This window comes from Strix uralensis, chromosome 1 (assembly GCF_047716275.1).
Source record: "Strix uralensis isolate ZFMK-TIS-50842 chromosome 1, bStrUra1, whole genome shotgun sequence".
In the NCBI taxonomy this organism is placed as follows: domain Eukaryota; kingdom Metazoa; phylum Chordata; class Aves; order Strigiformes; family Strigidae; genus Strix; species Strix uralensis.
This window is the reverse complement of record NC_133972.1, coordinates 42,895,308-42,914,845: the sequence shown is the minus strand read 5'-3', so window position 1 is coordinate 42,914,845 and position 19,538 is coordinate 42,895,308. Positions and strand designations below refer to the sequence as shown.

Here is a 19,538-nt window from a genome sequence, read left to right as displayed (position 1 = left end):
TTTCAGCTAGGAGGTATCAAATTAATGCTGCTCAGTGCAGTCATCAAATGATGCTCTGCTGCATTCAAGAAGCAGCAGGTCCACTTGGTTAACTTCTATATTTATATAGTTATTTTCAGGTTTCCAACACAGCTGCTTAGTTATCTAATAGAACATGAGGCAAGGATTAACTAACTGAGTGTACAGTTAACTGGTAGTGAAAAACTTGACTAACATAAAAGGAAAATTAACTGAATTAAAGAGGTCAAATACAATAAATGGCAAAGCAGGTCTTACACAGTACATAGAGCAAATATGCAGAACTTCTGATCTTAAGTGGCTGCTGACACATCCTTTTTACCATCCTTGCTGTAAAGGGAAAGCAAGGAAGCAAAGGGACACAGTGAGTTCAAATGTTCTTACTGTCCTACTGGACGACTATTCAGAAACAGTGTGAGGTAATGATATGAAGCATTAGGTATGGTCTAAAAACTGATCATATGCTTTATCTTCAGATGCTTGTTATGTACCAAGTCAACAGCACACCAGCATTCTAGTGGGAATAAAAGGTCTTTTTTTTGTCAAAATCATTTTATTAAAGAGTTAATGTCACAACAAGCTCAAAATAACACATGCTTCAGAAATAAATTGGATGAAAAATATTCCAAACAGAAACATGAATGTTTTGAAGGCATGGTAAAGCATGAGTTGCAAGAAACTTCTGCAAACAGGTGCAAATTCTGTTGGTACAATGGAGAAAAACCTCAGAAAAGAAGCCTGCGGGGCACGACTTCTGTTTATGTAGTGCAGTTTGTCTAATAAGTTAAATCAGAAAGGGCACAATTTCCATGGCTGCACAGACCCAAACGTATTTTTTCAATAATTAGCCCCAGCACGGATTTTTCACTGTGAGTACTTTGCAAAACAAATTTAGTCAACAGCTTAAGATAGCAGTAATATATATATTATATACATGATAGATATTTGACTCATGCAGCCTCCTCAGTTACATGATTTTTTTTTTTTTATTTACTCAAGAAACATTATAAAAAAATAGGTTTGCAATTTGTATTTCACTCCAGTGTTAGCTCCGCATCACCTCAGGCAAAGACAGTGTTTCAGCAGATAATCTAATTTGGCAAGAATTCTGCCCTAATTCTTAACCTTATTTTTGTAAATCCACGTAGAAAATAAATGCGAACTCTTATACAAAACAAGAGCAAATAACTGTACCTATATAAAAGGGGATTAATTCCCTTTAGTTTTATTATCATGGCACATACTTTATAGTTTCACAACAGCATACTAATTTTCATTTAGTTTTTTTAAACCCCAAAATAGTGTTGATGAATGGAACAATGTAAGTTACCATAGGCAGATGACTCATGCATTAAGCAATTCATGTTCTTTATCAGTTTTCCCAACAGCATCAGGATTGGATAATGGGTCAAGGTCAGCAAAGAGACTGAACCAGGCAGTCAAGTCTTTAGGATTCTTTGTAGGTTCTGGGGAAAAAAAAAAAAAAAAAGTACAGACTTGTCAGCTATTTTAAAACAAAACTGACTGAATGTTTGACAGAGGTCAAGCAAATGCTATGCTATTGTTTAATTTATACTAAGGGCACCACTGACAAGAAAATCAGAATGAGTGATGGCATTTTAAAACACTACCCTTAACAGAATATGGAACTTTAGTAAGAATGAATGCTTTACATCTGTATGCCTGTGCATTTTATATGGCTAGTGCCGTGATAAGTACAGGAACACTTTAATTAAAAATAGAAACAATCTCGCTCTGTCTAGCTTTGTTTCATGAAAGGTATTTTATCTGTGTGTGCACCTGCATGTCTGCAAAAAAGTAAAAGGAGAGTGAAGGCAAATTTTACTTTCAACCTCCCTTACAGGACTAAATTCCTTCGCCTAAATCCCGTTCATGTGACTGTTCTGTCCCCCTCCCCATATACGACCAGACGAGGTCATTACTCATCTGGAATGAAGTTTTAATGGGAAGGTAGTGGCTGGAGAGAGCAGGGGTATGTTTGATAGCCAGCCCCAAGTACAGCTTCTACTATTAGGGTGTATTTTTTGATGGATATAAAAAAATGTGAACCAGGAATATGTTCCAACAACAGCTGGACTACTGCATCTATGTGTCTATACTGACATACAGGTTTCACAGAGGTCTCCTACCTTCTCTTATTCCAACAGGGCAGATGTTCAGGTTAAAGTGGTGACAACTTTGGCTGCTATAAAGAAGGTGCATCGCCACTTGCTTTGTTTTTTGTGATCCTATGCTTAACATGTATTATATTGATAGTGAAATAAGATGTGCTCTTCCACTGAGAGAGATAATGTCGCATGAAAGCATGAAAGCACAAAGAATTTACGGGCAAAACAGGCTCTGCCTGGCATGACTTTCACCTTGGTGTGTGCAAGGCTGGAGTATCTGCCACTTTCATAAACACAGATTTCAGCGTACCTAATGGCTGTTCCTTTTTCTGGTGAAGGTACTGTGGCTGTGGTATCACAGTCATTTCCAAAACACCCTAACCCTCTTTTTCTCTGCTGAGCTGAAAAATGTCAGTCTTTTAATCCTGGGAATCAGGGGTAGGAATACAAGTCATTCCTTTCTTCTGCACTGAACATCATTGATGTAGTTTCTGATTGAACGTGAATGCACAGAGCAGGCTACAAACTGGAAATAAGGATTCAACATATTTCTGGTTCACTTATCCAGAAAACCATACTCAAAATCAGCAGGGCTTTGTCTCAGAAGATGGCAGGACTATGCAGTCCTGGCTCAGTTGCAAGAAGTAAATTAAGTTTCAAACAGATGATTACTGATACAATGCATGTTATCAACAAAATTAGGCCTCTTCTGCCTTATCAGTAGCCTGTATTTTAGCCACAATGTCCTCCCTAGAGCTTCAAAACACTGTTTAGCTTAGACAAAGTGCATGCAGATGCTGTTCTGCATGAATCAAAATTAAAGTAGTAGAAGAAACTGTAGTTTCAGCTCCCTCATTATATAGTAAATTACTCTTGACATACTACTAGCACTGAAGCCTACCAAAAAAAAAAAAATAGATACACACACATATCATACACATAATCAACACTGAAACAGAGTAATTCATTAGTGAGCACAAGATTCTTGACATGTAACTACTACAAAAATAGGTATTACAATAGAGTAACTGAGGAAACTGGAAAGATAGAAGAGTCACAGCTAAAAAGGAAAAGCAAAGTAACTGAAAAAATACATGATTGTATCACCTTTCATGGGCGTCTTGTTAGCATTCACATTCAGGCTGTTTGGTTTCTGTGCTGGCTGTGGTATAGATGGTGGGCTCACACTGTTAGCTGCCCATCCTAAAATTCAATAATACGGCAGCATTAGCATGAAGAATTACTTTGTTAACTCTAGACATCCCATTGTCTGGCAGCACAATGCACACATCAGAGGATGGAGCAGAATATTATGGTTACGGCCATTCGTATCTTTCCTCATACACAAGAAATAAGCATCGGATGCTGCAGACAAGCAACACCCTTAAGAAAGAAAATCTGTGGATCAATTTCATCATCTCCAGATTCAGGCAACTGTACTCTTTTCAAATCTTTAACCTGGCTAAAAAAGATTTTTTTCTTGTTTCTTTTATCCAATCATATTTAATACTTGTTCACAGAAAGGCCAGTACAGTAATCAAGTCAAGCATAGCTGTAGGGAGAAGAACATCACTTACATTTGGGTGAAAATATCCCACATATTAAACATTTTTTCCACCTTTATTATACAGTTCCAAAGACTTTAACTGCATTAGCTGTTGCAGAAAAAAACATATTTAGAGACCCTAGATTTTTTAGGTAATTTTGAAATGATTAATTCTGAAAAAAAAAATTTCTTGCAAAACACTTTGAAGAATTAAATTCAAGATGCACTACTTCAAGTTATCTTAAAACTAGGTTTTAATGGAGTATTCTTTTGTTCTTCATTTGAAAGGATCTTCTCAACAGGGAGAGAGTAACTACACAGGAAAAAGTGAAACTGGGTATTTACAATTTTTTGTTCTTACATGCATATTCCATAACCACAAAAGAGCAATGATAAATACAGTTAATGAGGCCAGATGAGCTAGGCTGGCCAAATGAACTAGGGGTGGTGTACCACAGAAACGTATTAGGAAAAAAATGAGCATTTTTGTCCCTGGCTTAAGATATTTAAATTCTTATGCTTTATCACTTTTAGAGGACTGGTGGTCATATTTCTAAGTTCAATAACATCTCCTTTAAGTGTGGCCTGATCAATTATCCATCCATCTCAGAGATCTCGTATCACTAACTCTGCAGCATCACGAACAGGATAGTCATCTGTGCACAGTTAGCATTTCCTTATTCAGTCTCTTTTTTCTACTCTTTTTGTCCTTCCTCCCCTTACTTTCTCCTCTTCTGAGACCCCTGTCAGATATTGGTACCCAGGGTCCTGACAGTTACTGTAACAGCCACTTAAAGTTACATAAACCCTTCTTCTCTCTAATAAAATTACTGTCATCACTCTCTCATCTTGTTGACTATAAAAGGTCTGAAGCCCAAGCTGTGTTATTAAAAAGAGGCAACAAGAGCATTTCTATAAAATTAGGAAGGAAATTTAAAGCCACAAACATCCGCCGTATCTCTAAGAAAACAAACCAAAAACTTCTTTAAAATCTGGATGCAGAGTGCTCACATATATTCGTTCTAGTCAAAGGCTTATGAGCTAGACTGTGCCCCCTGGAAATGAGATTTTAGAGTTTAATCTTTCAAATAAGCAAAATTGAATAATAAATAATAAAAAACATGGCATTAACACTTCAGAATGACATACTTTTCTAGGCATTTCTCTGCTTGTGTTACAAAAGAGGAGACTGGCAGAGGACATCACTCACAACTATAGAAAACTGTAACGCTTTCGTTTGTTTGGAGATGTATTGCGAGAAAGTGTTTTAATGTGTCAATGGATGGCAACAGATAAATTGAGAGGCTTAAGTGAATAGGGCCAAATCCTAATTTCATAGAAATGCATGGGAGTGCTGCCCAGAAACTTTGTGTGAAAGTCCCAGTGACTTCAGTGAGATCGGGAGTTGGATCCCCGAGACCTCACTGATGTTAGTTTACACTGATGTGACTGTCAGACCAGAGTGAAACACCGCAGACCAGTTAACTCCTTTGGAGCCCTCCTTTTCAGTCTCTGGACTAAGGTGTGGTAAGTAGCATGTCTGCGATAGATGGTGTGCTCTGATTCTCCATTCACTGAAATGCATGTAGCTCAATTACCACTTGGGAAACAAAAAGAACCTAACAGCAGCAACAAAAACGATCCAGAAAATGTATGATGCTTTCATAATGAACCTACCCATCTATGAAGGTATTGGGAAAGATACAGAATTTTTATTAATACTTTAATTCATTATGTTTTTAGTGTCCACTCACAGTGAGCTATAGAGAACAACTTTGTCTTTCAAAAACAAACTGCAGCCTATCAATCTGAAAGCAGTTGTTGGCCCTAAGCCTGTTCTGGTTTGCCTGTTCACAGGATGGCTTTGTTACGTGACTAGACAAAAGATTATTGCCGAGACAGCAAGGAAACTAAACAGCTTACTTTTCAGCTAGCATCGTCACAAACATTACCACACTTGAATTTAGCAATGGAAATGGTGAGCTGCACATTTTCTTACCAACTAGAATATATGCACACGTAAGGAAGATAAAGAGGAGCCCTAGTAAATGAGGCCATAAACATCATGAAAGAGAAAGCCAATGCTCTCTCTGAAAAAGTGGAAAGGCAACCAAACTACAAAGCTGTGTCTGGAAGAGAATCTAAAAAATTTGTTGGGAGCATGCTTTGTTTCTAATACACACACACATATATATATATATACACACACACACACACACACATTTATATGTATTTTAAACCAGCACCTGGTAGTCCCATAGCAATTCAAAGTCCCATTGTGCTAGATCCTGCCTATAAATACAGCCAGAGAAAACTCCAAGCTGGGAATTCCTGACCGTAACAGTTTATAACCTGCATAGCATTGTGCCTGTTTTACAGATTAAGATCTGAGGCAGAGAGAAAACAAAGCCCCAAAGATTTATGAGTGTGCTTAACGTAAAATAAGTAAGTAATCCCACTGAAGTTAATAGAAAAGTTAATGTGCTTAAAGTTAAGCATGTGAGTTTTAAGAATCTTTATGGTCTTAAGGCCAAATTCACACAGGAAGTATGCAACATCGAGGCTCCAGTGTAGCACCTCACACTGAATAATTATTAAGCAGTCCTACCAATTAGGAGGAAAAAAAAAGTGTAGGAGAGGTATCACAAGTCCTCAATAAAAATATCCATAATTCATATATTCTAATATTTCCAACTTGTATGTTTAGATATGTTTATATTGCAGTTAGTATTTTGTTTAAAAAAATAAAAGTCTCTGTTCCCAACTTTATTGATAAGGTCAAATTATGAAAGAAGTGCAGTGAAGTGAAATGAAATGCAGCTTAAGATTAAAGCTGAGAGTTCACAAGAGATAAAATGGACAGAGTTTCACCTTCTGTTAAAAAATAAGAAACAAAAAACTTAAAGAAAAAGAGCCTATGAAGGTTAGTTTAAATAGTGCATTTTACCTGACAGCTAGAATCAGCTGGGAACATGCCGATTATTGAGCTGATTAGCCCTGACTTTTCAGTTACCATGATCTTCTGCCAAAACCTTGGAAATCCATTTGAAAACATCAACATATTTTATTCTTCCAACACAGATTTTTTCTTTTTCTTATTCAAAAACATTTTGGGACACCACGTTCACTGGAATGGACTTTCCATTTCTAGTGCTCCTTGAATGCAACATACCTGAGTTCTGATTTTGGCGTGGTAACAGTGCAGCCAATGTCAATGACTTGTGCAAATGAAAGCGATAACAACAGCCTCAGAGAGGATATCCAGCCCTGTCTGCCATTTACACCCCAAAAATATTCTTCAAGAACATGTTTACATTTAAAAACATGTAAAAACTCTGAAAAAAATCAATCCCATAATACTTCTGTAACTATTTTCAATAATTTGCTTAAAATCTGTTTATGTCTCTGTATCAAAGAAGGTGTTTTTCATTGTTCCTTTTTCCCCTTTCAATAGAATCTCAGAATCACAGAATCATTCAGGTTGGAAAAGACCCTTGGGATCATCGAGTCCAACCATCAGCCCTACTCTACAAAGTTCTCCCCTACACCATATCACCCAGCATCTCATCTAAACAACCCTTAAACACATCCAGGGATGGTGACTCCACCACCTCCCTGGGCAGCCTATTCCACTGTCTGACCACTCTTTCTGTGAAAATTTTTTCCTAATGTCCAGTCTAAACCTCCCCTGTTGGAGTTTAAAGCTGTTCCCCCTTGTTCTGTCACTAATCACCTGTGAGAAGAGACCAGCACCAACCTCTCTACAATGTCCTTTCAGGTAGTTGTAGAGAGTGATGAGGTCTCCCCTCAGCCTTCTCTTCCTCAAACTGAACAGTCCCAGCTCCTTCAGTCGCTCCTCATAGGATTTATTCTCCAGGCCCTTCACCAGCTTCGTTGTCCTCCTCTGCACTCGCTCCAGCACCTCAATATCTCTCTCAATAGGTACCATATCCACTTCTGCTCACAAACTGTTTGACAATGCAATGACTAAACCTCATGATTTTTTTAGCTCATATTTTATGAGGTCAGATCCTACACTATTCCAGTCCCTCTTCATTCTATCAATCACACTCAAATATGTACATACCTCATCATAAAAATACATCTAAAACTGCATCATTGCAAATGTTTCCATCTAAGCATTGAAGTCAGTCAGCCCAGATGTCCTGCTTTAGGGGTGGTGGTAGTAACTGTATTAATTATAAGGTAAATTTGACTTTCTTATTCTTGCTAAAATGCCACAGGTTATTTTACATAATGTATGATTGTACCAGTTGAATGATTTCCAAGAAGCAGTCTTCAGGATGGAATCAGTCTTCTAGTCTTTTCTACATCACTTTTCCCCAGATGAGATTTAAATGACTTGGGACAGAGCCCAGAAAGGCAAGGTCCTCCTCCAGCTTGTAAAGCCCCAGGAGAAGTATAGTCGGGCTGTGAGGAGGATGAAGGTAGTTGCTGTTGGCTGGTTATCGCCAGCCTGCTTTCCTCTCTCCCCTCCTCAAGGCCAAAGCAGCAGCAGGGAAGTTCTGCCCTAGCTGCCCTCTTTCCTCTCCTCTCCCCCCAGCAGCAGCTTGGAAAACCCCCAAAAATAAACTGCACAGAAGAAAGGGGAGAGAAACAGTTGCATCAGTAGATAACCAGCCTACAAGAGGAATCCACCTGTATGGTTGCTAGGATGAGAAAAACCATTCTACCTTACCCATATTCCTACATGCAACAGTATGGGATGCTTTGAAAAAAATAGAAAATTAATGAATGCAATTGATTTTCACTAAGTTTTTTAAAAATAGTATTCCCAGACAAAATACAGTAATAAGTTTTGGTTCTTTGGCCCCTTAACAGAGACAGCAGTTGTGATTTAAACAGTAAAACCCACTCAAACAGATTTTCTATTACAGGAAAAAAAAAAAATCTCAAAGGCCTACAGAATATTTTAGGAAGCTCAATGAAAACATTCAAGACAGTAATTTTGACTTTAGGTTTTAGGGTACTTCATTCACAAACAGTGTATGAGCAGGGCTAGAAAAACAAATATGCTACTCATATGTTTTTCTCCAGGCCACACTCTGCTTTAACTTCAGGGTTTCTGCAGCAATGGCACAACATAAGCTGTCACCACACTTCACATAGCAGAAAACCATACTCTAAAACCTAAAACCAAAATGCTAACAGAACGAGATGAGCTCTCACCATGTAAAGACGACTGCAAGTCATTCATGTTTTGGTCTAACAGCTGTGAGGGCAAGTAGCCTGATGGTGTTGGTGCCACAGATGACGAAGTGTTCTCCACATCGCCAGCTGAAGAGTTCATGGTGTGATCAGCAAGTGCAACCTGTCCAAAAACAGCTGTCCACTCTTTGCTGAATTCCCCCTCGTCCAGGGAGGAAGCGTTGAGGATCTCATTCAGTAATACCATGTCATCCTTATCACCAGGTTCTGACTCCAAGGACCTCACAAACTGATCCTTTGAAGCTGTCTCAGAACAAGAGAAATAATTTTTTAGACAAAGAAAGAAAAGAAGGAGCCTTATAAAAATATTCAATCTAGGTTTTGTATGTTAAGTGAATGGAATATTTTTGCATGAATATTTGTTGTTTTCTCTTTTAGACCCAAATTCTCTTGGACATCTGGACTTGTACCTTATGCAACAAATAATTCCTTGATTATCTTAGATAACCTCACTGCTGTTAAGACTAATTTCTCGTTAAAAACAATACTACAAGTATGCTTAAAAATCTATTAAACGCCACACCAAAATCATTACATAGTCTAATATTTAAAACATTGGAGAAGACTACTTTTATGTTACTTTTTGAAGCATTACATAACACTGTCAAAAAAAATCAGTGATATAAACTGAAAATAAGTAAGAGTTGGGGATTATTCAAAAATTTTGTGAGAAGATGCTTAAGATGACCTTTATGGCCTTCTGACCAGTGCTTGAATTATTGGGGTATTTCCCCATGACAATACGTTACTCTACAGAGAGTGATATTTCTACACTGCTCAATGTTGTAGTAACTTTTTTTTCCTTCTCTTAGGCTGCTGAGAAATGACTGGGGCCACTTTCCTTCTGATTCCCCTTGCTAGGTTTTCTAGCACCAGAACTGCACCAGAAGCTGAAGAAGCTCTCAGATCACTTGAGTCATTACTCCTTAAAAACAATTATTACCTATTTTAGAAATGTTAAACAGTTATATAAAATACATGAAACTTGTAACCAGCATTGTAATTCTTTTCTCTAGCTTACAAAATATTTGGAAAGTGAAAGAACTATCATGGAACCCTAAGTGTTATTTCACTTGGAAACATTTAGAGCTCCACTGTGGGAGCATGCATAGGACAAAAATGGTGGTTAACAATGTTGATAATGTTGTATTACTGAAACCAAGATCAGTTTATCTTAGTTATGCTTGTTTCAAACTTCTGGTAAGGCACAAAAGCAACTTCAGTTTTCCAAAGTTTGGATAGATCCGCTGAGCTCTTCAAGTTGCATACAACTTGCAAAGATGTTTTTAACCCTTTTGGGTTGGGATAAAAGATTGATAGTAGCAAAGTAGTTGCAACAGGCTGTTTTATTTTAATGCAACAGCCTTCTCAGGAAAGTTCCCTTTTAACAGCTGTAATAATTTATAATGAAATGGCTGAAGTCGAGTCAGAGGAGAATAAAGTGCAAAACTGTGTTTTAAAATGGGCTGATGAGTCAGCAGACACACCTACATACTAAGAAACAAATAAACCAACACATAATATAAAGATTTTATTCATGACTGAAGTCAGCTCTGAGATTCAGCTCCTTTCTAATTCACATTTTTATATACCTCTGTACTCCCTGACAGGGCCCAAAAATTAGAAATAGAAACATTACAAACACGTCAATTCTCCTGATGTTCTCACTAGACTATAACTAAAATACCATAGAAAACAATTTGTTCTCATGAATTTCCAGGCTGCTTTCCCATCTTCAGATAAACAGCAAAGAATGTTAATGTTGTCCAAGCACCTACAATTCCCCCAAGCTATTCAGCAGGTGAGGCAGAGAGGTAAATCCTTCTGTAGGGGAAACACACCTGCTATTTCAAAGGCACTTAAGAACTCTGATCTCTACAGGGCATCACCATCTCAGAGCTGCTTTCAGGAAGCCCCTTCATAAACTTGGAAGGCTTGCAGGGGGAGATGCAAAAGGAGCATCATTAGTAAGAGATCTGCTAAGGCATACCACCAACACTGTACCTAACCACAAATGACCTATAACGGAACAAAAGCTTTGCAGCAGCACAGCTCAGAGCAAAGCTCTGCTTCATCTGGGGATCCCACTGCAGTAATCTCATTTTTACTGGGGGAAAAAGTACATCAGATAGCTTTACATCTGAAAAGCAGTTAGGTCTTGCTGTAATGTGTACGACCACCAGAAATCAGAGGACTGACATGTTTCTTGTCTCAGCAGTCTTTCTGATCTTCCTGTGGGAGCAATGCAGCTGGGGCAGGGGAGGATAAGGTGGTGCTTATGCTCAGGCTACCTTGAGTAAGCAGCAGTTAAGTTCTACTCTTATTTGTAATAAAGGTTATGTTGAAACCAGTCTTGCTTATCGAGATATTACTCATGTGGTATCTCTGTCTGATTATGAGAATGATATGAACTTTCTCACCTAATTCTTAAATCTTCTATCGGTTCTTTTCCTATTTCTGTTTTCACTGCTCATTTTTACAGTCAAAATCCTTTTTTTTTTTGCACATGCTGCCCCATACCTTATGAAAGTCCATGAAAAAAACCTCGAAACTTCCAATAAACCACTGAAAAAACCAGTATCACTCTATCCTTTTTTGTAGCTGTTTCAACAAGCCTCTAGCAATGCTCATATTCCTTTGCAAACATGCCTCATTTTGCTGGTATTTAAAAAAAAAATAAATGGGAAGAGAAACTAAAAATATTCACAATGATAAATGACCAGAAACACAGGATAAAGACTTCTTTCTGAAATACACATGAACGTGTACCTCTAACTATACTGCTCCACTTAAAATAATACAATATTCATTAGCCTAAAGCTAGCTGGTGTGTAAAATTAGGGTAAATGGCTGATATTGTAACATTAACATAACCATCCCCATCTGATGTAGCTGCCCCACAACTGTTTTTGTATTGATTTAACTGACTAAAGAAAAAAAAAGCCTTCTAACTAACATAGCTAAACTTACATGCATTATCTGTATCTCCACTAAGAAGGTCCAACAAGGAATGGAAGCGAGTTAAGGGGAAAACCAGAAGAAAAAAGGCCACTGTCAGACATGCACTGACCTTTTTTATTAACCACAGAAAAGAAGTCATCACTACCTTATCTATCCACAGATTAGGGCTGCTTCTGCACAGACAGCTGAGAAACTTGCCCTGTTTCTGTCTTCATGGGCCATTCCCCACATGGGTAACTTCCCACAGTGCAAGAGACTGCTCATGGCAAATCAAAAGTCGAGGTGTTTGCAAATGCTCTCTTCCTTACCTACCACGAAGGCAGTGCCTTAAATACCCCAAATTACACTCTCAGTCTGACTGACTAAACTGCACAAAGGGATTTTTTTCTTTGCTGCTTTACTTGCTTTTTGAGTTGCCACAGTTGTTTTTGTTGTCATTGGAAGGTTTTTTTTACTCATTCTTCTGAGATATATGAGTGAAAAACAAATGAGAAATTATAGGCAATAATCTTACTGCATATAAAAACTCAAAATAAAGCTTTTAGCCAGATCTTTCATATGTTACATGGTAAAACAGCATCCTTTGGAAAAAACCAGCACATCCTCTTGAGCTGCCATGGATCTAACAAAAGCGTAAGGATAGGAGCAGAGCCTGGAATGAAAAACTGATTTCTCATGTGTGTATGAGAAGAGTACAGCAGATTTAATTAACTATCTGGCTGAAAGAAGTCACCAGTTCTTATATGGTTTTAAGAGGACCAAATAATTTGTTTCAAATACGAACATTTCTGATATAAATCTCGTGGTTACTAATGTATTGCCAAGAGTTGTGATACAACAACTAAAGAATCAAAAAGAAAAGTTTGTGAAATGTTACAGGAGGGATAAGGTTTACAGCGGAACCTATTTCAGCAGGGCAAATATAACACAGTCTGGTATACCCAACCTTGAATCACCTGTTACAATGCCTTTTATCCCCAGTAAGGTTTATTTCATATTATAACATCGGGAATAGTCCCTCTGCATATATATGAAGTTGAGTTTCCTTTAACACTGTTTAAATACTGCAGCTGAATAATTTCATTCAACTTTTCAGATTATGCTAACAATTAAGATCTAAGATTAAAATTATACTTGGTGCCTGTAATTGAAAAGCAGATGAAACAAACATGCACAAACGTTTCATACCATTTTCTTCAGGTTGCAGGTCTAATAAGTCATCTATGGCACCTAAAAGCAAAAAAAAAAAAAAGAAAAAAGAAAAAAGAAAAGCAACAAAGGAAGATCTGCAGTATACTGACAATCTATGTATACATCTAAAGGTGGTTTTCTTAAGTCTCTTCACCTGAGTTCTGCTTGTGGTTACAATTTCCTTGTAATGTGGATACGACATCCTTGCCCTCACCAGCTGTAATCAAGATCCATAAACATGTCAAATTGCACTTGGCACAAGACCATGCTTATAAACAATGTCACTAGAAGACCAACATGTAAGGCTGTTGGTATTCATGTTTGAAATGAACCTGGTCATAAAGGATGAAACACCCAAGATATAAGCATTTCTAACAAGTGAGGCAAATTTCTGAATAATAACGTGGGGGGTATCTTCCTCTGAATCACCACCTGTCACACTAGCTCATCTCCAGGCTGAGTGCACCCAACTGAGGCAACTGCAAGAATCAGACAGGTCTCTGCTGTCCTCCAGAAGCAGAGACACTTCTTTTAGAAGTTTGTACTTACACTGGCCAGGAGAGAGCACAAAAGTGCCAGGACCTCATCACTCCCTAAATCGCCTTCCTTGACAATATGTTCTTCCTCATAACACCAACTCTGGGAATGGGGAAAAGGAATCTGCCCCCAAAGCACCCCAGGTCAGGATATAAGTAACAGCACCTCTTCTCCTGCAGGAAAATAAATGAGCTAAGACCATTAGGAGGGAAAATATATAGCTGAGGGTTACAGGCTATCAGAGGTGAAAAAACACCACCACGCCCCAACTGTCACTATCTTAAATTCTGAGCAAGTTTCTTAGATTAGACATGGAGTCAAAACAATCATTTAGATTCTGTGTATCAGTGACGAGAAAAACACCTCCCTCGGGTGATTAATGTCATTTAAGATACGTAGCAAAACAGGAGGGATGAGTTACCTGCTGAACATGCCTTTCACTCCCCATTAATTGTTGAGGAAATCTAGGTTCTAGACAACTAAGTCTGTAGCTCTAATGGCAAATGACGGAGTCAGTCACAGTACTGCCAGAACTGGAAGACAGATCTGCTGGAAGCCTCAATTTGAGGCTGGAAAGGAGAAATGAAATTCTCTATAGGGGAACAAAAATTGAATGCCAAACCCTTTCAAGAGAAACCTCAAGGTGTGTTCAGGACAAAATGAAACGGAACAGCTTGCTGTTCGAATCATATTATTTTAACAAGGCTTTGCTAGGATGACATAAAGGTGCTACCAGCACTAGAATCAGCTGGTCATTTAAGGACCATGATCACATCTGATTACACTCTATATAGGAGAAGCATAAACACACATGGACAACTATACATGATGCTTCCATAAAAGGACAATGTACAAAGCTAAAGGGAAAAAACCCAACCCTAAACTGACTGGCAGAGGGAAATAAAAAAAACCAAACAGAAAAAGAAGTTCATGAAAGGTGGGATACGGATGGCCACAATTCTGTAATGAAAAAAGTACAACTGTTGCTGAAAGCCTACCTTAGTTCAGTGGTAAACATGATGGAGTCGATCTTAAAAACACCCGTAGTATATTAAGAAAAAATGCAGAGCAAATGATAAAAACTTGGAAGTTCTGGAGTAGCTGATGAGGAAAACTAAGAAGAAACACAGCTGCATCACTAGTAGCACTACATCTGTATTACTTTAGTACGTACAGAGTTCTTTAAGGAAAAAAAGTATCTTAGCAATGGCACAGACCCACTAGGGTATGGAGATGGAAAAATTTAGCAGAGCAGGCAGAAGAATTCCAAAATACTTCAGTTCCTTTTAGAGGCGATGGAGAAAGAGACAGAACAAGGTATTTATATTATGGATGATGGTGAAAGATTTTACAGCCCATAAGTAACTGAGATTCTACAAAACATCTGCTAAGAAAATGTAAGTCAGATTTTGTATCCAAGAATATTAAAATATCTTGTCAAAGAGATATCTGTTCTAATTAACTGAAAAATGGGTGAAACCTGAAAACACTGGAAAAGTCCTAATACTGTGTCATTATTATAAAAAACACCCAAACAACAACAGTAATTAACAGGGTGACTCAAGTAATTGTAGGTAACTATGGGCTGGTAGCTCACCATTATTCCTAGGCAAAACATTAACAGAATCCCATTCAGTATGGGATTCAGCAAAAGAATATGAGCATAATAAATGCTCCTATAATAAAAGGTGTTTTTATGGAAAGCAGACCTAGTTAAAAAAAACTAACTGATTTAATTCTTTGAAAAACTATGAGCTTTCTTTGGTAAATATATTTGCTTAGAAACAACTTGACTTTGCACTGCACAGCCTTCCAGCTAAAAAGCTGCATAATACCTGTAATGAACATATTGAATGGATTAGGAACATGACAACTAACAGATGTCAAAACCCAGTTGTTAGGAGAAATAATTGCAAAGTAGAAGTGTTTCTAGTTTAGATCTGCAAGGTTTAGTATTCTATCCATTACTATTCGATGGCTTTAGCAGTCATCTGGAAGTAAACACAAAATCACTTTTGAAAAAATGTGCAAACAACTAGCAGACTATTAGAGGTGGTCATTCAGGCCAGTCATTCAGTTTCTGTAATCAGGGCAGAGAGAATTTAATACCACTAAGTTGTAAGTTATATCTCTAGGAATAAGGAATCTAAGCCATGCTGCAGAAAGGAAGAATAAGTCCTGGAAAGCTGTGACCAAAAGTAACTGAGTGTTGATAAACAACAAATTCAAATACGAGCTTCTAACTCGATGTTGCAGCAAAATGAGATACTGTTCTTGGATACCGAAACAGGAATGTGATTTCACCTTCTAGAAACATGAACGAGAGACCAACACCAGAGATGTCTTGTCCAGTTATATATTTCACATTTTAAAAGGGATGTTGTGAAGTGGAATGGAAACAAAAATGTCAAAAATAAAGGAGTAGAAAAGATGTCTTCAAGACACCAAAACGGTTAGCTCATCGAAATGAAAATTTGAGAGGAGTCTTGGTTTTAATGCAGAACCTTTTAAGTATCTTCATGAAGGATAAAATACCACACATTAAAACGATTCGCCATTAGTTTAGTAGAAAAAGAGTATTATAAGCCATGGCATTTTTTAGGCTGGAAGGACCTCTGGGGGTCATCTTGTCCAAGCCCCTTTTCTGAGTAGAGTCAGCTATAAAGTTAGATCAGGTTCCACAGGGATGTGTCCTGTCAGGTCTTGAAGATCTCCAGGGATGAAGATTCCACAGCCCCTCCAGGCACTTTTTCCAGCACTTCACCACCCTCACTGTAAATGCTTTTTTCTCCCAGTATGTAATCAGAATTTTCCTCTCTGCCACTTGTGTCCATTGCTTCCCATTCTTTCACTGTGCACCTCCAATTAGAGCCTGGCTGTGTCACTCAGTAATAACGACTCATCAGATCATTGGTAGCGGCTGAATATGACTTTGCCTAGCTTTTGGGCAGAAGTTCCACTCAATTCATCAAGTTTTTAACAGAGTACATGTTTAAACACTGGAACAAACTAGCAAGCTAAGCAGCATGCTTTCCTTGTCTCAACACCTACTAATCTGTAGATCCTTTCCTTGAAGACATGCCCAATGTTAGAATTATGCATTGGAAGACAAGCTATTTGACCTATCTGAGAGTAACTGAATGAAATGCAGTGGGATATAACATGTAAGAGATTAGTTTTAACAGATCTTTCTGGCCTTAAGTTTTATGCATTTGTAGGGATTTGCTGGGTGAAGCTGAACATACAGGAAATAAACAAAAATGAAAAAGCCATGAAGTTATGATAACATGAAATAAAATACCTGAATAGTTTGATTCCTTGGTATGGCTCTCCTCATCTAATGAAATCAACCTTATTTGAAAGAATAAGAAAAATATGAGAAAATAATTGTAAGGCTATATAATAATAATACATTTTTCTCTTTTTGGTCACATCATTACAGAATGATATCAATAACAAATAAACAGTAATTTAGATGGACTCTTGCATTTACTGTATATTGTGGTCTGTTGTTAACTTTTATTGTTTCATTGCAGAAGTCTATTGAAAACCAAACTTAGATTGAAGACCAACTATCAAACCTTTTAATCTAACTCAATCTCTGTAATGAAAAGTACAGTGTATTCTGCTTTTCCAGACTTGGTCTTTCACAACTATCATGAAGGAAGTACAACTGTTGCAAAAAACAACCGAAAAAACAACCACTTTGCACTGCTCTTCTTAACAGCAACTAATTAAAAATCAACGGTCAGGTGAGTTTTGACCCATGTCAGCAGATTTCTAAAAAAACAGTTCAACAGTGTTGACGAAAAAGCTTTTGACAGAAAAAAAGCGCAGTGGTTTACCTGCAATTCGTAAACAAAGGTAATCTCTTCAATGAAGAATATATACTAACTGCTATTACTTTGTGTAAAGCCATTCAGCCAGTAGGGAATGAAGCAGCCACAAGGCTGATATAGTGGTGAAGAGGACTGTGCAGGCACATTCCTACGATCCTCTAGTGACAGGACAGGAGGAGCCACCTCCTCTGCTCTTGAGGATAGGTTTGTGGCAGAGCAGAGGAAAATTAGATTCAGGCCAGATTCTAGTATAATGAAAGTTCATTGCGAATGGAAAGTTCATGTGAATTTTAAAAGCTTTGTTCTTGTAATTCTTTCAGAATCTTAGATGTTTGTTTATGGTTTTAGGCAGCAAAATGGTGACGTATTTTTTTCCCCTACTTTCATGATAGACAAGGAAAAAGGTAGTCTGTAAATAAAAACAGGTACAACCATGACATGGCATCTGATGCATTTGCTGGTAGCTGTCAATGCACACATCTTGCATAAATCATGCATTCATTCTAGAACTTTGTATTCAACATTAAGGAAAACAATTGTTTATGAAATTCTTTATTATTACCACATGAGATGCAGCAGATTCAAGGAAGTGCTGTGGAGACAACCACCTGCCAAATGGTACTTGGCTGAGTCCTTTCTAATCTGAATAGCAGCAAATCCGACCAATTTATAAACTGGTTTTGGTCAGTGGTTCTGAATCTAAACAAGTAAAAGGAAAACTGAACTCTTTAAAAATCCATTATTATAAATAGCTGAGCAAAATCCACTAATCAGTCAAGCTGTTCTCTGCTTTTTGACAACCGATCCTTTGCTGGGTGCTTCATTTAAGCAGGGATAGTCAAAACAACAGGTGGCAGCAGGATTACATCAACGTCGCATCTCCTCGCAACTGAATCCTGATGGTCCCGTAGGGGAGGGATCGCATCTCGTTCTCCTGTTCTCCTCTCCCTGCAGCAGCCCATTCATAAGTCTCTCTCACCTCAGAGCTACAGGTAACTCAAACCTCGATAGCATCAGCTCGCTCAGATGTACTTTATACTAAGTACCTACTGCTTCATTGGATTACTAACCGGTGCTGTATACATTACAAAAACTAATCGCTGCTCAAAGCAATCAGGAATCCATATCCTATTCCCAGGTGAAAGGAGATGCTGCTGAAGGGAGAAATACAATGCTCATATAACTTCTCCCCATGTGTAGTTGCTTACCATTTCTTTTACTAAAGAAAAAATGAAGCAAAAGCTGAAAAATAAAAAGAAGGCTAGGAAAGATGAAAAACACATAAAGATTTAATGGGCCTTTTTAAAGCTTGTAATTTCACCATAAAGTTTATTAGTTTTCATGTACACATCACAACATTTCAGGAATTCTTGTATTAAGTTTACTATTAGCTAGTGTGATCAGACTAGCTGTGTCTATATTTCCATCTATAAATGTTTGGTGACTTTAGCAACCAGAAAGCAGATTATAGACAAAATTACTCATTATCTTAATATACAGGCTGTGTGACTTACTGACTCTGCTGATCTTGTACTGATTTGGTGCTCTCAATCTGCAGGTCCTCCTTTTCTGCTTTTTCTGTTAGTTTATTCACAGGATCTTGTAAGCTCTAGATCATAACCATAATATAAACAAAGAGAAGAAAACAAAATAGAATCAGGGAAGCAAAAGTGTGCCATTTAAGGCCAAACCAGACTACAGAACCCACATAAATTAAGCACAAATGGTCTTGAACTGTATTGAAACTGTATCTGACTCAAACAAGCAAAATAAAAATGTTAGAAGATACTCATTCAAACTGAGTCACATGAACACACTTTATGTAAGAAGGTGACCATTGGCTACTTCTAAACTCATGTTCTGTTTCCAATATTTCTAAGTAAAACCATCTATACCATGTGCAAAGCAGGCACTGACAGCCTGTTTCTTTGCCATTTGGGGGGTTTGCCTCTTTTTTCCTCCTTTTTTGCCTTTTTTTTTTTTTAAAGATGAGAAAAATTCATTCTTTACATCTGGTTGTTCCTCATATACTACTTCTTTACTTCTTTATTCTCTTTTTCTCCTGATGCAACTATTCACACAACCTTG

At 37.7% G+C, this 19,538-nt stretch overlaps 1 protein-coding gene across 2 annotated transcripts in view; it reads right to left on the bottom strand.

Moving 5' to 3' along the window:
* Window positions 1-551: 551 nt before the first annotated feature.
* Window positions 552-19,538, bottom strand: part of ICA1 (islet cell autoantigen 1) — a 74,285-nt gene continuing 55,298 nt past the window's right edge. For both annotated transcript variants that reach the window (XM_074863686.1, XM_074863695.1), the window contains 6 exons: window positions 18,965-19,059; window positions 16,913-16,962; window positions 13,072-13,113; window positions 8,884-9,165; window positions 3,255-3,350; window positions 552-1,484 (listed from right to left, as the gene is read on the bottom strand). In XM_074863686.1, the coding sequence (XP_074719787.1) occupies window positions 1,363-1,484; window positions 3,255-3,350; window positions 8,884-9,165; window positions 13,072-13,113; window positions 16,913-16,962; window positions 18,965-19,059 (687 nt within the window). In that variant the 3' untranslated portion in view covers window positions 552-1,362. The remainder of the gene's footprint in view (window positions 1,485-3,254; window positions 3,351-8,883; window positions 9,166-13,071; window positions 13,114-16,912; window positions 16,963-18,964; window positions 19,060-19,538) is intronic.